This window comes from Mustela nigripes, chromosome 2 (assembly GCF_022355385.1).
Source record: "Mustela nigripes isolate SB6536 chromosome 2, MUSNIG.SB6536, whole genome shotgun sequence".
In the NCBI taxonomy this organism is placed as follows: Eukaryota; Metazoa; Chordata; class Mammalia; order Carnivora; family Mustelidae; genus Mustela; species Mustela nigripes.
In genome coordinates this window covers 17,687,917-17,713,231 of record NC_081558.1, presented here as the reverse complement: position 1 = coordinate 17,713,231, position 25,315 = coordinate 17,687,917, and the positions used below count along the sequence as shown (strand labels likewise).

Below are 25,315 nucleotides of genomic sequence, written 5' to 3'. Positions count from 1 at the left end.
CTAGAAGAAAATGTGGGTATAGATTGTTATGAACTTGTATTAGTGAGTGGTTTCTTGGGACTCCAAAGCCCAAGTGGCAGAAGGAAAACAGGTGAAATGGAGTTTAACCGAGTGCCTGGCTGGCTCAGTGAGAGGAGCATATGACTCTTGATCTTGGAGTTGTAAGTTGGAGCCCTACATTGGGTATAGAGATGCCTGAAAAATAAAATCTTCAAAAAAATTGACTTTATCAATATTAAAATGTTTTGTGCTCCAAAGGATATCATCAAGAAAATGACTCTTGGATGGATCTAGAGGGCGTAATGCTAAATGCAATAAATCAGTCAGAGAAAAACAAATACGATATGATTTTACTCATATGTAGAATCTAGGAAACAAACGAACAAAGATAAAAAGAAACAACTCCTTAAATATGGAGAACAAACTGGTGCTTGCCAGAGGAAAGGTGAGTTGGGGGGCTGGGTAAAATGAGTACACTTCCTGTGATGAGCGCTGAATAATGTATGGAACTGTTGAGTCGTCATATTATACACCTGAAACTAATAAAATTGTATGTTAACTATGCTTGAATCAAAAAAACAAAAGTGAATCTTACATCTCAATAACTAAAAAAAGAAAAACCCAAATAGCTCAATTAAAAAATACATAAATGATTTGAATAGACATTTCTTTTTTTCCCCCCTAAGATTTGTTTAATTTATTTGAGAGAGAGAGAGTACCCATGAACAGGAGAGGCAGAGGGAGAGGGAGAGAATCCCAAGCAGATTATGCAGGGCTTGATCTCACAACCCTGAGATCATTACCCAAGCCATACCAAGAGTTGGATGCTTAACCAACTACACCAGTGAGGCACCCCTCCCCCATTTTTAAAGATTTTATTTATTTATTTGCCACAGAGAGAGACCATAAGTAAGCAGAGAGACAGGCAGAAAAAGAGGGGGAAGCAGGCTCCCCACTGAGCAGAGAGCCTCATGCAGGGCTCGATCCCAGGACCCTGAGATCATGACCTGAGCCAAAGGCAGAGGTTTAACCCATTGAGCCACCCAGGCGGTGAGGCGCCCCTTGAATAGACATTTCTTTTAAAACAAAAACAAAACAAAACAAAAAACACAAATGACTGATAAGCAATGAAAATTTGCAGAACATCACTAGTCGTTAGGAAAATCCAAATCAAAACCACAGTGGGATACATTTCACACCCACATCTGGTGTAGCTAAGATAAAAAAGATCAGCAAGTTTGGTGACGATGTGGAGAAATTGAAACTCATACATTCTTGGTTGGGATTGTAAAAATGGGGTAAGCTCTTTGCAAAAGATCCTCAAAATGTTAGATGTAAGAGTCGCTGTATGACCTAGAAATTCGGTTAGGCATACACCCAGTAAAGTTAGAAACGTATGCCCACACAAAAACATACATTCAATGTTCATAGCAGTATTATGTAAATAGCCAAAAATGGAAACAATCAGATGTCAATAGATGAACATATAAACTGTGGTATATCCATGCAATGGTGTGTTATTTGGCTGCACACAGGTATGAAATTCTGACAAATGCCACAACGTGGATGAACCTTGGAAATACTGTGCTAAGTGAAATAAGCCAGTCATAGAAGGCCACATATTGTCTCATGACATTTATATGACACATCTAGAATAGACAAATCCAGAAACAGAAAGTAGGTTAGTAATTGTTAGGGGGCGGTGGGATAAGGGAACGGGTATAGGATTTTTGGAGTCATAAAAATACTTTCAAGTTAGATGGTGGTGGTTGTATAACTCAGCGAATGTACTGAAACTCACTTAAGTATGTGATTCTGCACATACTTAAAAGGATAAATTATATCTCAATTAAGGTGTTCATTTAAAAAAAAGAAAAGGAAACCCTCAAACTCATTTCTAAAGTAGTGCCATTTAACATTTAACATTCCCTTCAGGAATGAAAGAAATTTCCTTTTTCTCTGCATCCTCACAAATTCCTGGTATTGTCAGTCTTTTTGATTTAGTGGTTCTGTAGTGCAGTGGCATCTCACTGTGATTTCTTTCTTTTTTTTTTTTTTTTTTAAAGATTTTATTTATTTATTTGACAGACAGATCACGAGTAGGCAGAGAGGCAGGCAGAGAGAGAGAGGGGAAGAAGCAGGCTCCCTGCTGAGCAGAGAGCCCGATGCGGGACTCGATCCCAGGACCCTGAGATCATGACCTGAGCCGAAGGCAGCGGCTTAACCCACTGAGCCACCCAGGCGCCCTCACTGTGATTTCAATTTGCATTTCCCTAACGACTAATGAAGATGAGCTTCTTTTCATGTGCATATTACCCATTTGTGTATTTTCTTTGATGAAAAGGTCTATTGAAATCTTTTGCCCATTTAAAATTGAGTTGCTTGTCTTATAATTGTGTTGTTAGAGATTTCTTTCCAAGTCTTAATTTTTTATTATTAGACTCAACAAAGAATAACATTTTAATAAGTATGATCAGAACAAGTAAGATATAAGGGAAATAAGATTAAAACCTTACACGTTGTTCAAGTATAAACAAAAATAAACAAAAAAACTGAAGTAGCTATTTCCCCCATATTAAATGTTTAAACACAGTTTTGAACACACAGTATGTACCAATAATTTAAGTTAGCTATAAATACTGTTTTTAATGTGATAAATGAACTTGTTTCTAACGAAACTTAACTAATGTCGATCATAAGTAAAATTATAAGAGATTTTGATCTCTTCTGCATATAGGTCCTTTATTAGATTTGTCATTGGCAAATATTTTCTCCCAGTCTTGGGCTTCTCTTCATTTTCTTAATGGTATCTTTTAAAAGCTGAAGTTTTAAATTTTTTTTCAAGTTTTAAATTTCAGTGATATCCATTTCATCAGTTTTTTTCTTACATGGATGCTGCCTTTGATGACATTTCTAAGAAGTCTTTGTCTAGTCCAGGGTCACAGAGATTTTTTTCTCCTGTTTTCTTCTACAAGTTCTTTTAGTTTCTTTTAGTTTTAGTTTTTAGTTTTAGGTTCTTAATCTATTTGGAGTTAGATTTTACATATGGTGAAAGGTAAGTGGCCAATTGTTTCTGTATCATTGGTTGAAAAAAATGATCCTTTCTCCATTGAATTACCTTGGCACCTCTGTTAAAAACCAGTTGTCCACAATTTACGTAGTTTTCTCTCTGAACTCTGTTCTGCTCCATTTATCTAATGTGTCGTCCATACCACACTGACTTGGTTGTTATACATGTGTAATAACTTTTGAAATCAAGTAATTTAAGTCCCTCGGTGTGCTTTTCTTCAGAATTGTTTTGGCTATTCTTTGGTTTGGGTTTTTTTTTTTTTTTTTTCCATATAAATTATGAAATGAGCTTGTTGACACCTTCAGAAAATTCTCCTGGGAATTTTTTTTTTTTTTTTTTTTAAGATTTTGTTTATTTGTTTGACAGATGACCAGGCAGAGAGGCGGGTGGGGGTGCTTGGGTGGGAAGCAGGCTCCCCGGTGAGCAGAGAGCCTGGATTCAGGACCTCAGGACCGAGGCTCAAACCAGGATCAAGGCTCAATCCAGGACCCTGAGATCATAACCCCGAGCTAAAGGCAGAAGCTTAACCCACTGAGCCACCCAGGCGCCCCCTCTCCTGGGACTTTGAATTGTAATTGCCTTGAATCTCTTGTTAGTTTGAGAATTGCCATCTTAACAATATTGAGTCTTCTGTTCATGAACATTGTATATAGCTCCCCATTTATTTAGCTCTGACATTTTAAAAAATTTTGGTGACCTGAAATGATTGCTGTTGACAATTTTATAAAATTGTATACTTGTTCTTTGTGGGTAAAGATCACTAACCTTTTCACATACTGTAACCAGAAGATATCCTGCACTGTTTTTAACCTTGTAACAGGCTATGCTTCCAGTGTTTTGATTATGTTTTTCTGTCTTAAAATTTGAAAAAAAAAATAAATAAAGTCTCGAAAGGCAGTAGGTGGGTATGATTTTGTCATATTTTGCTAACTGTGATACTAGTAGAAACTCCATTCTAGTGGAGGAGAAGACATTAATACCATGTAACTTTGGTTTCGTGTTTCTATTCAAAGGTTCTCCAACTCCATTTCTTGAAGAGAAGATGGCCTACCAGGGATATCAGAACATCCAGAGCTGGCCAGAAAATACAAACTTTTGCTTTGAACCAGAACAGTTGGTGAATCCTACCCAGACTGGTAAGTGCAGGCTTGCCTATGACTGCTCAAGAGTGATGATGTAATCATGAAAAATTTGTAGCCACCACTCAGATAAAACTTTTTAGTCTACATATAGCATGCAAAGCACAACAGAGTACAACTCTTTACCCTGAACATTTAGTTGACCCTTTCTCCTCTCAACCCCTTTTTCTGAGGCACATGCTTGTCCAGGTCCCTCCCTTTTGAAGACTGTTTTGAGTAGGTTAACTGAAATTCATATTCTTTGAAGATTAGTCAGTAGTACTTTAGAACCTTAGTTCTTCCAGGGGCTCCTGGGTGGCTCAGTTGGTAAAGCGACTGCCTTCAGCTCAGGTCATGATCCCAGGGTCCTGGGATCAAGCCCCACATCAGGCTCCTTGCTCAGTGGGGAGCCTGCTTCTCCTGCTCCCCCTCCCCTGCTTGTGTGCTCTCTGTCAAATAAATAAATAAATAAAGTCTTTTAAAAAAAGGAATCTTAATTCTTCCAAAAGGAATTTTTACTGTAGTAGTAGCACCATTTGTTGAATGTGTATCAGGCACAGGGGCTAGAGCCTTTTTACACATATTTTCTGTGTTTCTTACCTAGCTCTGCAAGTGTCTGTTATCCTCTTTGACAGAAGGGAGAACTAGGACTCAAACCTAATTTCTATAAAGCCAAATTAATCTGTAGAGACAAAAACCATAATATGTAGTTGCTTCGAGCTGGAAATGGTGGCAGAACTGGATTGCAGTAGGACCTCAGAAGAGTAACATCGGTGCCTGCATGCCAGGTTGAGAGCTCAGTTTTCTGGTTTGCACTCATAAGTGACTTCTTTTATACCATCTAACTTACCAGGTTGCTCATAGCTGGTTCCAAAAAATCTAGTACTTGATATTCTATAATTTCCCAGTTATTGGCTATTTTCAATATGGCACTTTTTAAAAACAGCTTTATTGAGATATAATTCACACAACATACAGTTCACACTAAAATGTACAATTCAGGGGCGCCTGTGTGGCTCCACCAACCGGTTAAACATTTGTCTTCAGCTCAGGGTCATGATCTTGGGGTCCTGGGATGGAGCCCCCAGTCGGTCTCCCTGCTCAGCAGGAGTCTACATTACCCTCTCCCTCCACTCCTTTCCCCCCACTCATGCTCTCTCTCTCTCTCTCATAAATAAAATCCTTTTAAAAAATGAAATGCACAATTCAGTGGATTTTTAGTATATTCATGTATATATACACCAGTCACCAGAATCAATTTTTATTACCTCAGAAACAAACCCGGTAGTCTTTAGATACCACTCCCTATCTCCTTATCCACCCCAGCCCTAAGCACTAATCTACTTTCCGTCTCTCTCAGTTTACCTATTCTGGACATTTTAGGTAAATGAAATCATCTGTGGTCTTTTGTGACAGGCTTTTTCAGTCAGCAAGTTTTCAAGGATCATGTGTTTCGTGGCACAGATCAGTACTTCATTCTTTCAGAGGAACTCAATCTCTGTATGGATATACTACATCTTCTTTATCTGTTCATCAGTTGATAAATGTATAGGTTGTTTGAGTGGTGGGGTTTTTTTTTTGTTTTTTTTTTTACTGTTGTCAGTAATGCTGCTTTAAACCTTCATGTGCAGGTTTTTTTCCCTTAGCTTATACCTAGATGAGTATTGCTTATCATTTGATAACTCAGTGTTTAATCATTTGAGGAATTGCCCAAGTATTTTCCAAAGCAACTCTACCATTTTATAGTCCCACCAGTAGTGGATTAGGTTTGTAATTCCTCCACGTCCTTGAAAATCCTTGTTTTCCCTTTAGAAAAATTACACCTAACCTAGTTGGTATTGAAGTAGTATCTTGTTATGATTTTCATTTTCATTTTCCTGTTGGCTAATGATGTTGATTATCTTTTCATTTTTTTCACATGTTTATTGGCTATTTGTATATCTTCCTTAGAGAACTGTGTGTTCAGATCCTTTGTCCCAGTTTTAATTGGTGTGTCCTTTTTGTTGTCCTGGAAGAGTTTTTATATACTGGACCCTTATCAGATGTATGATTTACAAATATTTTCTCCCATTTTGTGGATTGTCTTCTAATTTTCTTGGTAGTGTCCTTTAATGCATAAAAGTTTCTGATTTTGAGGAAGTCCAGTTTATCTTTTCTTTTGCTGCTCATGCTTCATGCTTTGGTGTCATAGCTTAGACTCTACTGCCAAATCTGAGGTCATGAACATTTATCCTCATGTTTTTTTCTTTCTTTCTTCTTCTTCTTCTTCTTCTTTTTTTTTTTTTTAAGATTTTATTTATTTGTTAGAGAGAAGAAGCAGGGAGAGTGGCGGGGGAGGGAGAAGCAGGCTGCCCCTGAGGAAGGAGCCTGATGCAGGACTTGATCTCAGGACCCCAGGATCATGACCTGAGTCAAAGGCAGATGCTTAACCATCTGAGCTACCCATCTGAGTCCTATCCTTATGTTTTCTTCTAAAAATCTTATAATTTTAGCTCTTATATTGAGGTCTTTGATCATTGTACGTTGATTTTTATATATGGGTAAGAGGTAGAGAGATTCAAATTCATTATTTTGCATGTTGATATCCAGTTGTCCCAGGTGCATTTTTTTGAAAATTATTCTTTCCCCATTTCATGGTCTTGGCATTCTTGCTGAAATATGTTGACCATAGATAGTTTGTTTTCTTCTAATCAACTCTTAATTATTTTCCATTGGATCTGTATGTCTGTTCTAATGCCAGTACTATACTGTCATGATTACTGTAGCTTTGTGGTAAGTTTTGCAGTTAGGAAATATGAGTGTTCCTGCTTTGTGGGTGGTTTTTTGTTTATTTATTTACTGATTCTTTTGTGATTCCATATGAATTTGAGAATCTGCTTCTCAGTTTCTCTAAAGAAGTCAGCTAGGATTCTGATAGGAACTGCGTTGAATCTGTAGATCAAATTGAGGAGTTTTGCCATCTTTACAATATTAAGTCTTCCAGTCCGTAAACATATAATTTTTTTCCATTTATTTATATCTTATTTCTTTCAACAATATTTTTGTAGTTTTCAGAGTATAAATTTTTATGCTCCCATTTGTAAAATTTACTCCTAATATTTTATTCTTTTTCATGCTGTGAATGGAATTGTTTTCTTAATTTCATTTGTAGGTTGTTCATTGGGAGGCTATAGATACACAGTTGATTTTCATATATTGATCTTGTATCTTCCAACTTTGCTGAATTCATTAGTTCTTGTAGTTGTTTAGTATATTTCTTAGGAGTTTCACATGTAAGATGTGTCTTTTTTACAGTTGTAGCTTTAGTTTCTCATTTTCAATCTTGATCCCTTTTATTTCTTTTTCTCGCCTAATTGTCCTGGCTAGTACCTTCTGTACAACGATTAATTGGAAGTGGTAAGAGCAGACATCCTTCTTTGTTACTTTCCGTAGAGGGGAAGGATCCAGTCTGTGGCTATTAAGTATGGTGTCAGTAGAGGGTATTTAGTAGATGTCGTTCGTCAGATGAAGGAAAGTGCCTCCTGTTCCTGATTTGTCAACTACTTGATTTATCATGAAAGGGTGTTGGGTTTTGTCAAGTGTTTTTTCTGCATCTGTTGCAATGATCATGTGGTTTTATTTCTTATTCTGCTGATACGTATGTATTACATTGGTTACCAATCTTGCGTTCATGGGATAAATCCTATTTGGTCATATTGTATAATTTGTGTGATTTTCTGGCACATTCAGAACATTTTTTGAAGATTTTGGCATCCATATTTAGAAGAGATGCTGATCTGTAGTTTCCTTATGATGTCTTTGTCTAGTTTTGGTATCAGAGTAATACCAGGGTAATAACCATTCTAGGATAATACCAACCAGAGAATGAATGACTTTGGAAGTGTTCTCCCTGCTTCAGGTTTTTCTGGAAGACTTAATGAAGAATTAGTTTAAATTCTTCTTTAAATGTTTGGTAGAATTCATCAGCAAAATCATCTTAGCCAGAGATTTTCTTTGTGAGTAGTTTTAGATTACTAAACTTAAGTCAGGAAGAAGAGGAACCAGCAAGGGTAACATCAAAGGAATGGCCAGTTCTGAGGTTGGAGAATACTCAGAAGAGTATAATGTCTTGAAAGCCAAGTGTGGTAGTCAACTCCCAAGATGGTTCCAGTGATCCCCAACTCCTGATATTCATACCTGTATGTAGTATCCTCCCATATCATACCAGGCGTGGTCTGTGTGACCAGTAGAATAGATGGCAGAAATAATGGTATGTCATTTCTAAGATTAGGTTATAAAAGACACTATGGCTTCCATCTTGGTTATTCTTGGTTTACTCAGTTTGGGGATAGCCAGCTGCTATGGGGAGGCCCATGTAGGGGAGAAACAGAGGTCTCTCATCAATAGCCATGTAAGGAAGCCATTGTGTAGGCAGGTTCTCCAGCCCCTGTCAAGTCTTCTCATGATCACAGCATTGGCCAGTCCCCTTGACTACAACCTTGCAAAACACCTTAATCAGTGGAGGTATGGAAAATAGATTCTGGGGGACATTTTGAAGGTCATATCAGCTGGATTTTCTTATGAATTGGGAATGGCTTATGAAAGAGATAAATCAAGGACAACTCCAGTGTTTTTGACCAAAAAACAGAATCCCATTAGAGATGGGAAGATTGTATGAGAGTTGGTTTGGGAAACATGTTACATTTCAGCTTTATTTTATACATTAAGAATTGGCAATTTGATACGAAAGTCAAATCAAATTCCCAGTCAAATTTCCAGTGCCACAGTGAGGTCTAGATGGCTGGAAGTACAAATTTGAGTGTTACTAACTTATAGACAGAATTTTAAACTATGAGATTAGATGAGATCACTAAGGAGAACTGAGAACCACTCAGTCCTTCAGTTCTCAGCTTAAATATTTATCAGGTGAAGATCTTCTTTGGCTTGAACTAAAATATCCCTCTGCTAAATGTATTCAGCCTTGACCTTATGCATCTCTGAGTTTTAGAGTGCACAAACTCTGCAATATTAGAGGCACCCAGAAAGAAAGTAATAAGTAAATGAGAGAACTTGGTAGAAACCATTCATTTTTACATGCAAGTCATTTTACATGCATTTTCATTTTACATTTTGGCAAGTCTCCGATTCTAGTGTGCAAACCCATATAACAGCTACTCTCCTTGATGCTTTAGGTATTCTCTTTTGCTTCAGTGGAAGTGTGAGAAGCAGAGCAAGCAGCAGCCTCCCCAGACCAAGCGATACCAGGGAGAATGAATGGTTCTCATCTCTCTCATGGAATGTTCTCCAGGGCCTAGGTTTTTATGCATTTGCCTCTAACAAATGAAGCATCTTAAGGGAATGAGTCACTAGTTATCTATCAAGGAACTACTGAGAAATGCACATTCTTAGGGTCTAGCAATCAGTGTTTGTTTAAGACCGTAGGGTAATTCAGATGAGTGCTAATTTAGAGAAGGCCTTCTTAGAAGCAGAATTCTTTTTTTTCCTCTGATGAAGAATTCATTATAGGACTGGCATGTTTTCTGTTATGGGCGGGGAATAAACATACTCTTGTCCCCCTTCCTAGTACCTAGAATAAAACCAGTGCTACCACAAATTTCCCAGTCTAGAATATCAGTTGTATTCACTGAGAATGAGTTCTGAATTTCTTCTTTTTTCCAGATCCCTTTAAGATGCACCATGATGATGGCCTGGAGGATTTTCTCTTTCTCCCCAGTGGAACAAGCAATACTTCAGGATTTGCAGAACGAAATGATCCCCTGCAAGACAGTTATGGTATGATGTCATCAACTGGATTTATTGCTTAACTCCCAACAATTAATATGGCCTTTTACCCATTACCTTTGAAGTTAACTACTAGGCAAAGTCATGTTTTTTGGCTTTACCTGTAACAAGGCTCTATCTGGTCTCAGGAGAGAGTTCAGCAGTTGGGGTGCTCAGGGTCTACTCACCTCCTCGCGTGGGATCCTGAATACTATATGATAGGGCCAGATTCTGTCTCCATATTTTACTAGCTCATTACCTTGGGCACGTTATATCCACTCTAAACTTTGATTTATCTATAATATGGGTCCAGCACTAGTTCCTACCTTAAAGATGTGGTGAGAATTAAATAACTTTGTAAAAGCACTTCTCATAGCATCTGGTACTTAGTAAAGGATATATTTTTTAAACATTTTATTTATTTATTTGACAGAGAGAGACAGTGAGAGAGGGAACAGAAGCAGGGGGGTGGGAGAGGGAGAAGCAGGCTCCCAGCCAAGCAAGGAGCCTGATGCAAGGCTCGATCCCAGGACCCTGAGATCATGACCCAAGCTGAAGGCAGAGGCTTAAGGACTGAACCACCCAGGTGCCCCATGGTACTTAGTAAATATTAAACAGATCTTAGTTCTCAATTAGTAGTATCATTATTTCTGGTTTTGTGTAACTTTTAACATGAATGTGACCAGGATACTGTGGGGGAGGTGAAACTTTACTTCTTCCATTTTAGGTTTTCAGCTGGGCCTCCAAAAAAAGACACAGGAGACAGACCGTTTGTTAACATCTGCAGCATCTATTGTATGGGCGAAAAGTGACTCAAAGCGGTAGCTTGGAGTTTTGGTTTATATAGCATCTTCAACAAAGAGCAGTAGAGGTGTAAAGAAATGACAGGACAAAGGAAAGCAGTTTTAGGCTTCCATGACTGGCAGGCTGTGGGAAGAAAATGCTTGGGAGGGCACTAATGGAGTAAGGTTTGTTTGCAGATTTCCTCCGGTGCCCTCTCTGGGCTTGTAAGAGTCTGTCTCCAGGAAGAGGAGAATTTATTTATTTATTTAATTTATTTATTTTGAGGGTGACATTCAGGTTTCCTTCAGTACCTATCAATAAGTCCCACTTCACAATGCTTATACTTTTGTATCTATAAAGATCATGGCTAATCATATGTTGCATTTATGCTTCTGAACCCATTTAACAGCCTTCCCCCTAGAGATCTGCCATCCAAAGAGAAACATTGAGCATTGTAGTCTCCTCATGTTTTTCAGCTCACTAGCTAGTGAGTCATTTAGTCCCATTGACTTCTTTACAGCATCTTCTCTTCTTTTATGCTCTCTCGGCCTTCCCCCATATAAAGCTTCTGTCACTTCATACCTAGGCTGCCCCCTTTTAAATTCATTCCAGATATACCTGCTGTGTTGGTCACCAGGTCCCTGTTCTGTATTCATCATCTCATTTTCAATTAAGATCTTACAACACTCTGTTTTTTTGCTCTTCAAGTCTAAATTTCTCTGGCTTTCTAGATCCTTTTTCCATTGTTTGTCCTCATCCTATTTTCCCTCTCTGGTATGCAACATCTGCTTGACTCCAGCTAATTTCACATTCGCAGAAACATTCTTGTTCTATTGGCATTTTTATATCTTTCTTTGTGTGGTGTTCTCCGTCCTTGAACTTGACTACTCTCTCCTCTCTTCCTGCTCTTTTTTTTTTTTTTTAAAGATTATTTATTTATTTATTTGACAGAGAGAGAGAGAGATCACAAGTAGGCAGAGAGGCAGGCAGAGAGAGAGGAGGAAGCAGGCTCTCTGCCGAGCAGAAAGCCCGATACGGGACTCGATCCCAGGACCCTGAGATCATGACCTGAGCCGAAGGCAGCGGTTTAACCCACTGAGCCACCCAGGTGCCCTCTTGCTTCTCTTCTGAAGGCTTCTGTGACCATTCTAGTCATCTTGGAGTACTTAGTCCATGCTATACAGTATTTGATACATGCCTCTCTAGCTAAATTGTAACACTCTTGATGTCAGGGACCATGTGACATTAAATCCCCTATTATGTCTGACAGAGTACAATAATAATAATCCTTTAACATTTGTCTAGTTCTTAATAATTTATAAAGCATTTTCACGAAACTGTTGTAATGTTGCAGAGGGAGACATTGATCTCATTTTACAGATGAGAAAATCAAGACTTAGTTTTTTACTCTATGTTATGTTGTATCAGTTATAATATTTATTTGGCTGGCATTCAGTCTTTGGTATTAGGACTCTTCACAATACACTGTAGAAGGTAGCCAATCAATGCTGACTAACAGCACTACGATGGCCAGTTAACAGTTTGCCAAAACCTGAAGAATGGCAACAGTTTTTACTTTAAAATTTTCTTGCCTTGGTTTCCATTGGTCTTTAGATCTGTGTCATTATGGCAATATGTAAAGCTATTTTTTTAAAAAGATTTTATTTATTAGAGAAAAAGAGAGAGAGAGAACATGTGCGCATGAGCAGGGGGAGCGGCAGGGAGCCTGATGCTGGGGCTCAATCCCGGAATCCTGGGATCATGACCTGAGCTGAAGGCAGATGTATAAAGCTGATTGTAAATATCAAATACTTTTTTCCTCCCTATTACTGAAGCAGTTTCAAGAATCTGTTTGTTTGTGTTTTAATATCAGGTCTATTTCCCTGTGACACCTTTGCTCCTGCAGCTGTTGTACCTCAGGGGTGGCCTGTGGAAGCCCCAAACTCTCCATACTCGGAATCCTTCATTTTGCCAGAGGCCGTACCACAACCTCAGCAGCCCACAGCAGGTAAGTTACTAGAACCCCTCTTTATCGCTTACTGGTTCCAGTATCTTAGTCAATCCAAATCATCAGACTTAATTTTTAGCCATGTAGAGCAGTACAGGTAAAAATTCCAGAACTAACACAAATACTTGTATTCCTTTAATTATTGATTCCACATCTGAAGGAATGAAGGTGTGGTTGAAATAACAACACTTGGAATTCACAGGCAGAGAAAATCCCTTTTCAATTCAGTGCAGACTTAGGACTCAGAGGTTTTTTTCTGGATGTCCCGCAGGTTCCTGTTCTTAAAATAATTTTGTGCCTGTGTTGTTGTTGCTGTTTTTAAACCTGTGCTTTTTTTCTTTCCTTCTCCTTTCTTCCTCCACTCTTTACTCTCTCAATACCCCGTTTTTCTCAGTACTGGGACTACCAAGGAGTAGGCACAAGTACATTAATTAGATAGCTTTTTAATTTATATTTAGGGTTTTATGGTCACAAAATCTAGATAGTCCTGTGCTCTCCGAAAGTAAGTTTTGAATGCAGAGCTATGAGCGCATCATGATGGGTCCTAAGTTTCCTACTTATTTCCCATAGAGCTAGCCAAAGAGGTAGAAGTGACATCAGCAGAAGAGAGGGCACCAGCAGAAGCATTGGAAATCATGATGGGACTGAAGGCTGCTGACATGGCCCCATCTAGAGAAACAGAGATGTCTCCAGCCAAGGACATGGTGCCAGCCACAGAAACAGAGGTGGCATTGGCTAAAGACCTGGAACCATCCACCAAATCAGATGTGACACTGGCTGAGGACGTGGAATCATCTATCAAATCAGATATCGTCAAGGACATGATACTACCCAGAGAAACAGAAGAAGCCCCAGTTAAGGGTGCTGTATTGTCTGCAGAAACTGATGTATCTTTATCCAAGGACATGGTACTGCCCATAGAAACAGAGGTAGCCCCAGCCAAGGATGTATTACCATTCAAAGAAACAGAGAGGGCCCCACCTGTAAGCCCTATAAAAATGGATGTGTCCCCAGATGAGGGCATGGTACCACCTACAGACAAAGAGATGGCCCCAGCCAAGGGTGTGGTATCTCTCTCAGAAATAGAAGTGGCACTGGCTAAGGATGTTGTATCATCTACAGAAATGTCCCCAGCCAAGGAGGTGGCCTTATCCCCAGACACAGAGGTGGCCCTGACTGGGGACATGGTGCTGCCTCCAGAAACCAAGGTGATTTTGACCAAGGATGTGGCACTGCCCCCAGAAACAGAGGTGGCCCCGGCCAAGGATATGGATCCACACCCAGCTGCAGAAAAGGCACCAGTGAAGGATGTGGCTCCATCCCCAGAACCAGAGTTGGCCCTGGGCAAGGATGTGCTTTCACCTATAGAAACAGAGATGGCTCTGGGCGAGAATGTGGCTGTACCCCCAGAAACAGAAGTAACCCCGGTCAAGGATGTGCCTCTGCCTCCAGAAACAGAGTTAGCCCTGGCTTCGAAAGTGGCTCCACCCCCTGGGACAGAGGGGACTCTGGCCAACAGTGTGAGTCCAGCCCAGGTTGCTACATTGCTCTCAGAAACAGAGGTGGCACCGACTCCAGTTAAGGATGTGCATGCTGCAGGGACATGGGAAGAAGCAGAGGAGTCGCAGTTAAAATCTCTCAAGAACGAGGGGCAGTCAGCTGCATCTACCTTGGTCATGTCTCCAGGTATGGATTTATGTTTTACACAGTATTTCGGTCTCCCAGTGTGTATTCTGCAGAAAGGTGGGGGACAAACGTCGTACCAGATAAAATAAAGACAACAACACTGTACTTTGCCAGTCTATACACCTTGCTGCTCTTCTAGACCATCTTTCTCACCTTCATCATCCTCCAGTTTCCAGCATCTTCCTCCTTCCTTCTCTGCTGATACATTTTCCTTATGATAATTCCAGCAGTAAAAGGGATTGTTCACAGACTTTGGCCACCTCACCTGCCTACTTGTCTGCTGTATCCCTAGTCTCTGCCTCACTCCCGCTACTGGAAGTGAACCGTCCCTGCTCCTGATTAAGGCCAATCTCCCATTTTGCTCCTAGATCCCACTTCTGCTTCCTTACTTAAGGATGCCCTGGCCATTTTTTCCTTTCTTGCCACTCACCAGTTTTTCCCCCGTCCTTCGAATCATTCTCACCAAACTACAAATACTATTTTTCCCTTTTAAAACAAAACAAAGTTTCCCAACTTCATCTTCCAGCTGCCACTCTATTTTTCTCTGCTGCCCTTGGAGGAATGTCCCTCATTCCTCCAAAACTGTTCCTGCCTCCAGCTTCTGAAAGGTAGAAAAAGAGCTGAAATAGCACTGCTCTAAAACCTGTGTGGTTTTGTTGCGTTTAGAACCAGTCACAGCTGTGGGGCAAAAGTCCACCTTGCCAGCAGATGACGATTCTGTGTTAGAGAAACAAGAGCAAAAGAAACCATTCAGTAGTCAACCTTCTGAACTTCCTTCCGAGACCTCGGGTAAGTGAGGGAAGCACAGCGGACTCTGAAACCACTTGAACTAGGAGCAATGGGGTGGTGGTGGTGGTGGTGGTGGAGGACGTAGTCCCTGGTTTTGTGGTGGTAATTAGTATTGCTCATGAAGTCCATTCTCTTTCTTAGGCAGATTTTGTCTTGTTTAGGCGGAGAGTCCACTGTTTACGTATTTTTAAATTAGCGCTACTTCAGCTCAAGACATCTAAATTTTAACCCACTTCCACTGTTCACTGTTCTATGCTTTGTGGTCTTGGGCAGGTTACTTAACTTCCCAGTAGCTCTGTTTATTCAGCTATAAGAGGAATTTATTGTTCAAATGTACTGTAAACCTTTGCTAGTAAACTGTTGTTAGATACAGTGTGTTTCGTGGCTCAGCAGCATCTGCATTGCTTGGGGGCCTGTTAGAAAGGCATCGTCCTGGATTCTACCTCAAACCTTCATACACATTTGAACAGGTTCTCCGGATAATTGATAATACACTGAGCTTGGAGAGGCACTGCTCCAAGTTGCTTTCTAACTCGGAGTTCAGTCATTCAGTGAACTTTAAGATGACATGTTTTTGATGTAAACCCAGAGCTTATCAACTTAATGATTCTCTGCTTGCTTTTCTGTGACTGATTAGAATATGAACTTGAGGGCAAGGACCCTGACTTATGGCACTGAGATTCTCTCGTGCTTATATACTGCCTAGCCCTAGGTAGGAGCTAAATAAAGTTCAGTCTTTTTAAACATCATTTTAGTGACAACAACATATCAAAGATTTATCAAGTCCTTATTGTGTACAAAGTTCACCATGCTAAGGCACATAGATACTTAAGTCTGGTCCTTGCCCTTGTCTTGTTGTCCCATAGCCTGGATAGCAAGGAAAGTTGCCAGGCATAAACTCTGAAACCAAAGATTTATGTAATAATTCAGTAAATAGTATAAAAGATGGCACTAGATAGCTACTGGTTAATTGCCAAATTAATGTTATAAATGTGTGGGGTACTAAAGCCTAGCACTTTTTTGAGAGAAGCAGTAACTGACCTGAGATGTTAAATCAAGAGTAGGGTTTGCAGGACACTGGAGAGTAAAAACAGTAACAAACAGTACTATGTAAGCTTTCTAATGTTCTCTGAAGTCATTTCATTGGGTCAGAAGTGACAAGAGCTGTCCTAGACCTGGTCTTAGTGGGACTTTTCCCAGGATCTTGAATCCGTGCTGCATTGACTTGGAGGTAGGAGGTTGGTGCAGTTGGTTTCCTGAAACTTTTCTAAGGGTGGTTATCCTAATTGTTCTAATTCATTACCCTACTGGGCATTATGTATATTTTTTCTGTCTTTCGGGAAGTACATTTAGGAACAGAACATTGAAATCTAACACATTTGTCTTTTCGAAGTAGGAGGCTTTGATTCTGGAATGAGGAGGGTTTTTCTTTGGCCAAAATACTAATTCAGTATCTTTTTTTCTTTTCTTCTTCCTTCCCTCCCGCCCCCCAGTAGCACAAGTCTGGCCTCCTGGTCTGTTTCCCAGAATTGATCTGGTTAGCCTGACAAGTAATTAGTATAATATTGGTGACAGACTCTTAGAATTATAAATTTTGCCCAAAATCCTATATATTGCATTCAGTTAATTAACAAATGTCACCAAAAAGAGATAGGAGTTTATCATCATCTTGTTGCAAAATTGGGAATTACATACCTATTAAAAATAATGATAAGTATCAGATGAGATTGATAGGTATTACTTATTATAGAAAGTTAGAAGAACTCTGTTTGAATCTTTTTCTTTACCTGAGATGATGATCTTTGTTAATTTGCTCATCCCAGTTAAGGATGAGAAATATTTTGGAAAAAACTATTAACCTAAATGAATTAGTGTGTGGGTTGGTGAAAACAGACTTAACTGAGTCAGTAAATGGACTTTTTTTTTTTTTTCTTAAAGAAACAATAACAAGGAGTTTTGTTTTGTTTTGTTTTGTTTTGTTTTGGAATTTTGGCCGACTTCATGTATTACAGGTACCCCTCCCACACAAGGCAAACAAGTGTACAGACCTAGTGACCGCAGGTCCACTCGGCCCAGGCCTGCCAGGGTCCCTCCTGAGCTGCTGGGAGGCTCTTCTCCACGGAAGACTCTCGATCCTGGGCTGGGCCCCTGCTCTTTGTCTGAATTGGGTTGGGTCTCTGGTCCGTCTACCTATGGTGAGCCTGGGAACCAAAGGAAAACTACTCATCTGGACTTCCTTGAACCCAAGCGAGATCTTGGCAGGGAGGCCTGGGATATAGAGAGCCCACCAATGATGATGAAGAAAAAAAAGAAGAAACCAAAGCAAAAAAGATATTCTCAGCCCCGGCCTGGGGGACCTTGGGATGATGACAGTGCAGATGACCGTAAAGGTCATCCCTTTGTAGCAGACCCACAGAAATCAGGGGTTCTCCCCAGCCTGCCTACCCCTGTGGGCATGGAATATGGACTGGCATCCAGAGAAAACTTAGAAAAGGAATGTGAAGTGGAGTCCAGAGCCACCAAACTGGTAGCAGAAAACTTTGTCTCAGAAAGTCTCAACGTGCCTTTGTGTCCTTTGGAAGAATCCCTGAAAACTGCAGGAAGTTCTCAGCCCAAGATGGGAATAGATGGGAAAGTCGGTGGTAACAAGGCAATACCTCTGGGCCAGGACCAGAAATGGCTACAGCCAGGTGAAGGCAAACCAGAGCCTGCACCCCACCTAACGAGTCCCATGGATGAAAACCGGACAATGGGTTCATCTGTTCTGAAAGGACCCCAGACCGAAGTTTCTGCACACAAAATAGAAATTCCTTTGGAGATTAGGCCCAAAGAGGGTTGCTCTCCTGTCTTGTACCAAGAGGCCATGGGTGGGGTTTCAAAACCCAGAGCCGCAAAAGAACTGCCTTATCCGGTGCCCACTTTGCCAACAGGTACCTCATTAGGAATTAGTCCAGCAGAAGCGAATGATGAGAGTAAAGTGACTAAATTGCAGAAAGACGAGCAGGCAGGAACTGAAGGAACTAAAGAGGTTAAAGGAACTGAAGAGATTAAAGAACTAACAAAGGAAGCTCCTCCCAAGCCAGGTCAGGAGACAAGCATTTTGGCTTCCAAGCAGTCCCAGGATGAGGTGTTGAGGCCTGGGCTGGAGAATCCGCCATCTCAGAGAACAGCAGGGGATGGCAGAAACAGGAAGGCAAGGGCAGGTTCTGGGAAAGTGAGAACCAGTTCTGGGAAGGGAAGAGCAAGATCTGAGCCCCCATTTCTTACAGACAGCTGGAAGGATGGCCCAGCTGTTCTCGGGCCAAGTGAGGCAGCCCCTAAAACCGAAAGAACGCCTGCTGGGGAGAAGAGTGAGGAGCTGGGTTCTTCAAAGCAACCAGGGACCCCAGTGAGTCTCACGGAGGCTGTGGAGACGGGTGATGCGAGGGGGCCCAGCGCCTCGCACATGTTGATTCCTTTGGGAAGTGAGTCAGGCACGACTCGGACTTCTGGCGCTAGAACAGAAAGGGGGGCCTCAGCTGTAGATAGGGGTGTCAGTAACCAGAGCAAGGAAGGAGCGTGTCCTTGGATGGGTAGTGAGGCAGCTCCCTGGATTTCTGAAAAGCCTAAAAAAAGGGGTAGTGAGGGCAAAAACAAAAAGTTCAAAAATAATTATTCCACACAGCCTGCTAGAATGGAGAACAAGGAAGAAACCCCCAACCCACCTTCTGTAGGGAAGGATAGAGATGCTGGGAGTACTCCTCATCCAAACAAGGACTTAGAACTCTCTTCCCCCTTGAATCATGATCCCTTGTCCTCACGTCCATCAGCTCTTCCCACAGTGGAAGTAGGTGAACAGAAGGGGCGGAACGAGGAGGTTAATTCTTTTGAGCTTGGGGCTCTTGGTGGGAACAAGACAGACATAGTCAAGGACGCCGCTGTTACTGAACCAGCTACCAAGGTGACAGATGTGAGCTGCCAAGACCAAATCCAGGGGGCAGGATTTGTCCCTGCAGTACTGTCTGCAGAGAATAAGACAGATGCAGCCAAGGGACACGCTGCAGTGGCTGACAAACCAAATGAAAGGAGCAATGATGGAAAAAGTAAAAAGGTTAAAAATAGTTTTCCCGAGAAGCATCTTCTGGAGAATACGATAGATGCATCAGAAATACATGTTCCCATGGAAACCACTGGGGACCACAGAACTGAAGGAATGGGCTATGTGGACGAAAATAGAAATATCACATTTACCTGCCCCAGAATGCTCCCAGGGTTGATGAATAAGTCAGCCCCTCCAGAGGCTCTGGAGTCAGCAGCCCGTGAAGGACTGCCCGCTCCTACTTCTCAAGTAGTAAAAGAGGGTGAATCTGTTCCAAAGCCCTTGGCAGAAAGTGGGCAAGAGACAACTCCAGCCCAGTTGTCCAAATTATTAGTGGTAGATAACTGCAGCAGAGATGGAGTCCCAGCTCAGGAAAGACCCAAGGCCCCCTCTGCTGTCACACCTTCTGCAAGCACAGGAGGAGAGGTTGCCCTCACTCTCACAGCAGCTGTAGACACCGTTAACAGCCAGGGAGGTAACACTCTTAAGAATAAAGGTGAGCTTGCTGGTCCCCTCAGGACTGAAGCAGAGATAAATGGAGGATCTGGGAAGGGAGGCTCTGAGTCAGTGCCCAGGGCTGCAGCTAAGCATTCGATAGAAAAAACCACAGAGGTTGCAGAGAGACACCTTTCTGGAATGCCAGTAGAAGACCAGAGCCTACAAGGTGAGGGCAGAGTCCTAGAAGCATGTGCAGATAGGAATAATTTTCCAACACACCCAGTTAACAAAAAGAAAGAGTCTGAGGAAGGTTCTGCTCCAGTTCTGATTCCTGACTTACTGGGAGACAAAGCACAAAAGCCCAGTTTCTCTGAGGACCAAAATGCTGACAGTCGAGATTCCAAGGACCCAGACAGTTTGAATAAGGAGGTAGATAGAGCCCTTTTGCCTCCAACAAGTGAAAAAAAGAAAGTGGAAGAAGTTAACCTGGCTTCTGAAATCACTAAATCCGGATATATTTCCGCGGTCACATCAGAATTTGAGTCAGATTTGTTAGATGGCAGGGCTGCCGCTACTCCATCGCCGGCGGTAGATAAGTTGGTAGTGCCTCCTCCCAAGGATCCTGAACTCCCAGAACCCAAGGATAAGATCTCGGAGGCCCCTGACAAAATGACTGAAAAGTCTGAGCGGAAGGCACCAGGAGAAGGCAACAAGGAAGATAAAAGCAGAGTGGCAGAGCCACTGAAAGGCTACATGAGACCTACCAAGTCCCGAGGCCTTACTCCACTTTTGCCGAAGTCTACTGTCCAGGAACGAGAGAGAGCCAGACAACTGAAGTCCGGCGGTATGACCCTGCCATGGGGACGTGTGTGCGCTTGGGGCTTTTGAGTCAGCATCCGGAAGGCAAAGAGCTTGTGCTTTGGTTCCATCCAGACTTTAATCGTCCTTCTTAATCATTGGTTTGTCGGCATGAAAATGTATAACTGCTAATTACGTGTTTTCTGCAGCCAAGGGCATGCCTTGTGTCCAGCTTGAGGAGGTTGGTGGCTACGTTGCATGCCTTTTTACCCAGCACTGAACCTTGAGTTTTAGGGGAAGTTGAATTTCAAACAATGAATTGTTCAGCAGAAGGCCCGTCACCATCCACTATTCTTAATTGGAAAAAAAAAGAAAAAGTGCCTCCTATGTGTAAAGCTTACGACCAGATTTAATCTTTATTTTGTGTCAGGATTCACAGGAGGAAAGAAAACATTTCAGGTCTAGCTTTATGCGTGGGATTTATTTTCTTGTCAGTATATATTTGTAGCTTGTGCTGGTGGGACTGAATATCCAAATTGCTTTCAGAGTCAATGAAAATGGTCTTCCCCGCATGAGGACATGGTAACCAGTTCCCAGCCGGCATTGCTAGGCACAGACTCTGTGTTTCTAGAAGTAGGAAATGATCTCTCTGTAATGCAGCCACATCGTCTACCAGTTTGTTCACGGCCATTAGCCACAGTTGCATGTCAGGCAGAGTTCAGGACATGGTCTTTGTCCATGAGACATAGTGTGCATCCTCGGACAAGTCTGACACTGGCCAATGTGGGATTCCTCCTGTTTTTGCCCTTTTGGATCTCCTCAGTCAGGTACTTGGAATGAGATTGAGAAAAATGATTCCTTCGAGGTTTAGAAATGTTTTCTTTCTTTTTTTTCCTGAAAAGTACACACCTAATCACGGCTTCCCTGAGCCTAACCTTCAAAAACCGTTTCTTAGCTTTTTGGGTTTTGCCACCTACAGATGATGCTGTTTCTCACTTTGCATGATGAAGCTACTAACTCCAGACATTAAAAACAAAACAAAACAAAACAAAAAACACAACCAAGAACACCAATTGGCCTTAGGGTTTTGGACAGGCTTCGTCAGGGAATGGTGGATATGCTGCATGATGGGACTTTCTGTTTTGGGTGAAGCTTGTTTTTGCATGAATTTTGTGCCCAGTGAGGATTACTGTGCTGTGTGAGTAAAGGATACTCTAGGTCGTTATCTGTAGAAGACATTCTCATCTTCTCTGTTTTTATCTTTCTTCTATTAGCTACGCTCTTGCCAAGGCAGAAAATGAAGTCACATAGAGAGGGCTTTCCAGCCTTCATTAGGATTTCCAGCGTTCTAGCCAGTTCTTTATTTTTACTTTTTAGACTGGTTCTTCAGTTTGAGCAGTGACGCAGAGGGTGACGTGTAAATTTTCTGAACACTAGCCATTTCTTTTTTCTTCATATTTCCTGAAAAATGTAGCAACAGGATTTGTGTGTGTTGTTAGAGATGCTCTTGCAGAGTGGCTGAGGAGAGAATGGTGGATTTCAGGCAGAAGTTGCTATTTCCTCTGTAATTACATCACACCTTTCCCCTAAGGACAGTCTATACTTTTTTTAATAGTTAAATTTTTTTTTTTTTTTAAGTAAATTTGAATCACTACATTCCCATGGTGACAGGGTGTACCCTTAAACGTAAGTCTGCTTCCCTCTATCAGTCCCCATCCAAATTTCCCTCTCCACAGGCACCCAGTGGTAACAGTGTTTTTGTATATCCTTCCAGAGAGTTTATGCATAAAGAAGGAATGACACACACATTTGTGTATTTTATACAGAGGAGACCTACCATATGTACTGGTGTGTGCCTTGCTTTGTAAACTTAACAATTATTTTAAAGGTCTTCACAAATCAGTACAAAGAAGGGGGGGGCCTCATTCTTAATTAATTGCTGTATAGTATTTTCATCACGTGGATATATCCACTTCTTTATCAGTGGGCATTTAGGTGTTTCCTAGTTTTTCTTTTATTAGAACAAAGTCCATAGACTGCCCTTGTTTAGACAGAATGTCATACTTTTGCTAGTACATCTGTGTAATAAAAAGGGACTCTGGAGTAGACTCTCTGGTTTGAAGGCTGTGGATTGGTAATTTTGATGGGTATTGCCACACTGTCAAAAGAGATGTACTCAACACTTGGCAAATACCCATACTGGCTCTTCTGTACTTTCTCCACTAGTGCATTTGTTGTTGTTGTTGTTGTTGTTGTTGTTGTGTTTGATGGTCCTATAGGTGAACATTTATTTCTTGGCGTAGATGTATTCTGTGTTTTACTTACTTGGTGACTTCCTTGTGTTTCACCAAGTTTGTAAAAGAGCATCTAGTTAGCAGTATATTTACTTCCCTATTTCCAAAGAGGAGAAGACCAACAAAAGAGAATTCATTTAGGGGCACCTGGGTGGCTCAGTCAGTTAAGCGTCCATCCATCCCTACTGTGAGTTTATAAAAATAACTTCTGTTTTTAACTTTTCACAGTTTGGATCTCTGATCGATGTAGAATTGGCTGATGTATATGTTTGCGTGGTTATGATATGTGACTTGGTCATCTCCCAACATGTGTCTAATCTGTCTCCTGTTAAAGTGCCGCCTTAAAAAAAAAAAAAAAAAAAAGTGCCGCCTTGGTCAGGCTCTACAGTCCTATATGTATTTGCTGTTCTCTTTCTTTCTTTCTTTTGTTTTTTTTTGGGGGGGATTTTATTTATTTATTTGACAAAGAGACACAGCTAGAGAGGGAACATAAGCAGGGGGAGTGGGAGAGGGAGAAGCAGACTTCCTGGCAAGCAGGGAGCCTGATGTGAGGCTCGATCCCAGGACCCCGGGCTCACGACCCAAGCCAAAGGCAGACGCTTAACAACTAAGCCACTGAGGCGCTTGTTTGCTGTTTTCTGACTCATTGGTCTTTCCACTGAGGCTTCAGTGGCACCATGTGACTTTAATAGTATATTGTTATATCTAAGAGTTCTAGTCCCACTCCTCACCCTATGACTACTTTTTAGAGTTATCCTGACTCTTCTGCCTATTTATTACTACATATAAAATTGAGGATTAACTTGTATAGTTTTATAAAAAAATAAATAAAAATCCAATTGGCATTTTCCTTTGTATCACATTAAATGAGTCAGTTATCCTAGGGAGGGGTGATGTCTTGTATGGCGAGGTTTTCTATCCAGCCACACAGTCCTGTGCCACATTCAGTAATGTAACCTCACATGGTCAGGTTTGTATGCCCTCGTCCCTCACTGGTGTTTTGATGTTTTCTTCATGCATATTTTCCAGTAAGAGGATCTTCCATGCAGATTTCTAGTAAGACTTCTTCCAAGATGTATAGGAAGCAGGTGAATGTGCAGATACAGAGCCTTGGGCAAGCCTGGGGCTCTGAGGCATGGAGCTTAGTTGAATGGGAAGTGTAGTGATTTGCGATAGGGAACTAGGTAGTGTGGCCCCTCATACTCAAGCACCTTTGGTCATGTAGGCCCTGAGGTTTCATCCATGACTGGTTTTAGACCTGGCCTTGTTCAGCGTTTCCTTTGTTCTTCACTCCATGTCGTTTGTGTTAACTGCCCTCCCCCTGATTGCCAGTGATTAATAGCAAGTGCCATCTATTGAGTGGATACCATGTGCCTAGTTATGTCGGGGGTAGGTATGTAGGTAGTCATACACACACACACACACACACACACAGTTAACTATGCTATGAAGTCTTCTCTCCATTTTACAGATGAGAAAATGGCGACCCTCGCAATGAAGGTCATGCAGATAGTATCGTATCAGAGGGTAGAATTTGAACCCAAGTCTTTCTGACACTAAGGCCTGCGCTTTTCTTATTCTTGCTGCAGAGGAATGTTCCAGAAGTTTTAGGTTCTTGAAACAGATGAAGGTTGACAGTCATATTTTTTAATTTTAATATCTAAGCACTAAGTAAGTACTTTTTTAGGTAGAGAAATGGAAACACATCATGAGGACATAAATTTTGAATCAGAAGCTAATTTGGGTTTGGGATCTAGGTCTTTTGGCTCATCTAGCATTTTATTCTCCAGGCAGAGGCTGTGTTTGATTTATTCATGTGTTTTGCCTAGCAGCTACTTTTGAGCTTTACACATATATGCCATCTAATGACATTTTAAAAATTATAAATGAATTAATTTTCATTTAATTTTTGAGGGAGGGGGGAAGGATCAGAGGGAGAGGGACAAACTAACTCTGAACAGAGCGCGGAGCCCGATGCAGAGCTTGATCCCACCACCCAGAGATCATGACCTGAGCCAACATCAAGAATTGGCCACTCGGGACGCCTGGGTGCCTCAGTCGGTAAAGCGTCTACAGTCAGCTCATGTCATAATACAGCGTTTTGGGATCAAGTCCCACATGGGTTCCTTGCTCAGTGGGGAGTCTGCTTCTCTCCCCTGCTTCTCTCTGACAAATGAATAAAATCTTAAAAAAAAAAAAAAAAATCACCGCTCAACCAACTGAGTCACCCAGGTTCCCCTAAATGAATTCTCTTTTCCCAGTCTTATCCTCTTTGGAAATATGAAAAGTAAATATATTGCTAAATACGTGCTCTCTTACTGTTTTCTCTCCTGTTATGTTTTCATACTACTCTCAAGTTCACAGAAACTTTAGCAGAAGATTTTGTCACATACTCTGAAGTATATTCTAGGCAGGGAGGATTGTGATACATTGGGAAATCTAAGCTCACTTTGTCAGAAAAAGACTTCCCGTGGGACTGTGTTTTGTGAATGA

The 25,315-nt window shown here is 41.2% G+C and overlaps 1 protein-coding gene across 10 annotated transcripts in view; it reads left to right on the top strand.

Annotated features, from left to right (window-relative positions):
• MAP4 (microtubule associated protein 4) overlaps positions 1-25,315 on the top strand; it is a 197,325-nt gene that overhangs the window by 129,631 nt on the left and 42,379 nt on the right. For 9 of the 10 annotated variants that reach the window (XM_059389616.1, XM_059389612.1, XM_059389610.1 and 6 more), the window contains exons 4-8: positions 4,084-4,206; positions 9,847-9,960; positions 12,605-12,739; positions 13,310-14,425; positions 15,092-15,214. In XM_059389616.1, coding sequence (XP_059245599.1) covers positions 4,084-4,206; positions 9,847-9,960; positions 12,605-12,739; positions 13,310-14,425; positions 15,092-15,214 — 1,611 coding nt within the window. Of the gene's footprint in view, positions 1-4,083; positions 4,207-9,846; positions 9,961-12,604; positions 12,740-13,288; positions 14,426-15,091; positions 15,219-15,299; positions 15,314-17,226; positions 20,575-25,315 lie in introns of all 10 variants that reach the window. The other variant, XM_059389608.1, reaches the window with a different exon arrangement.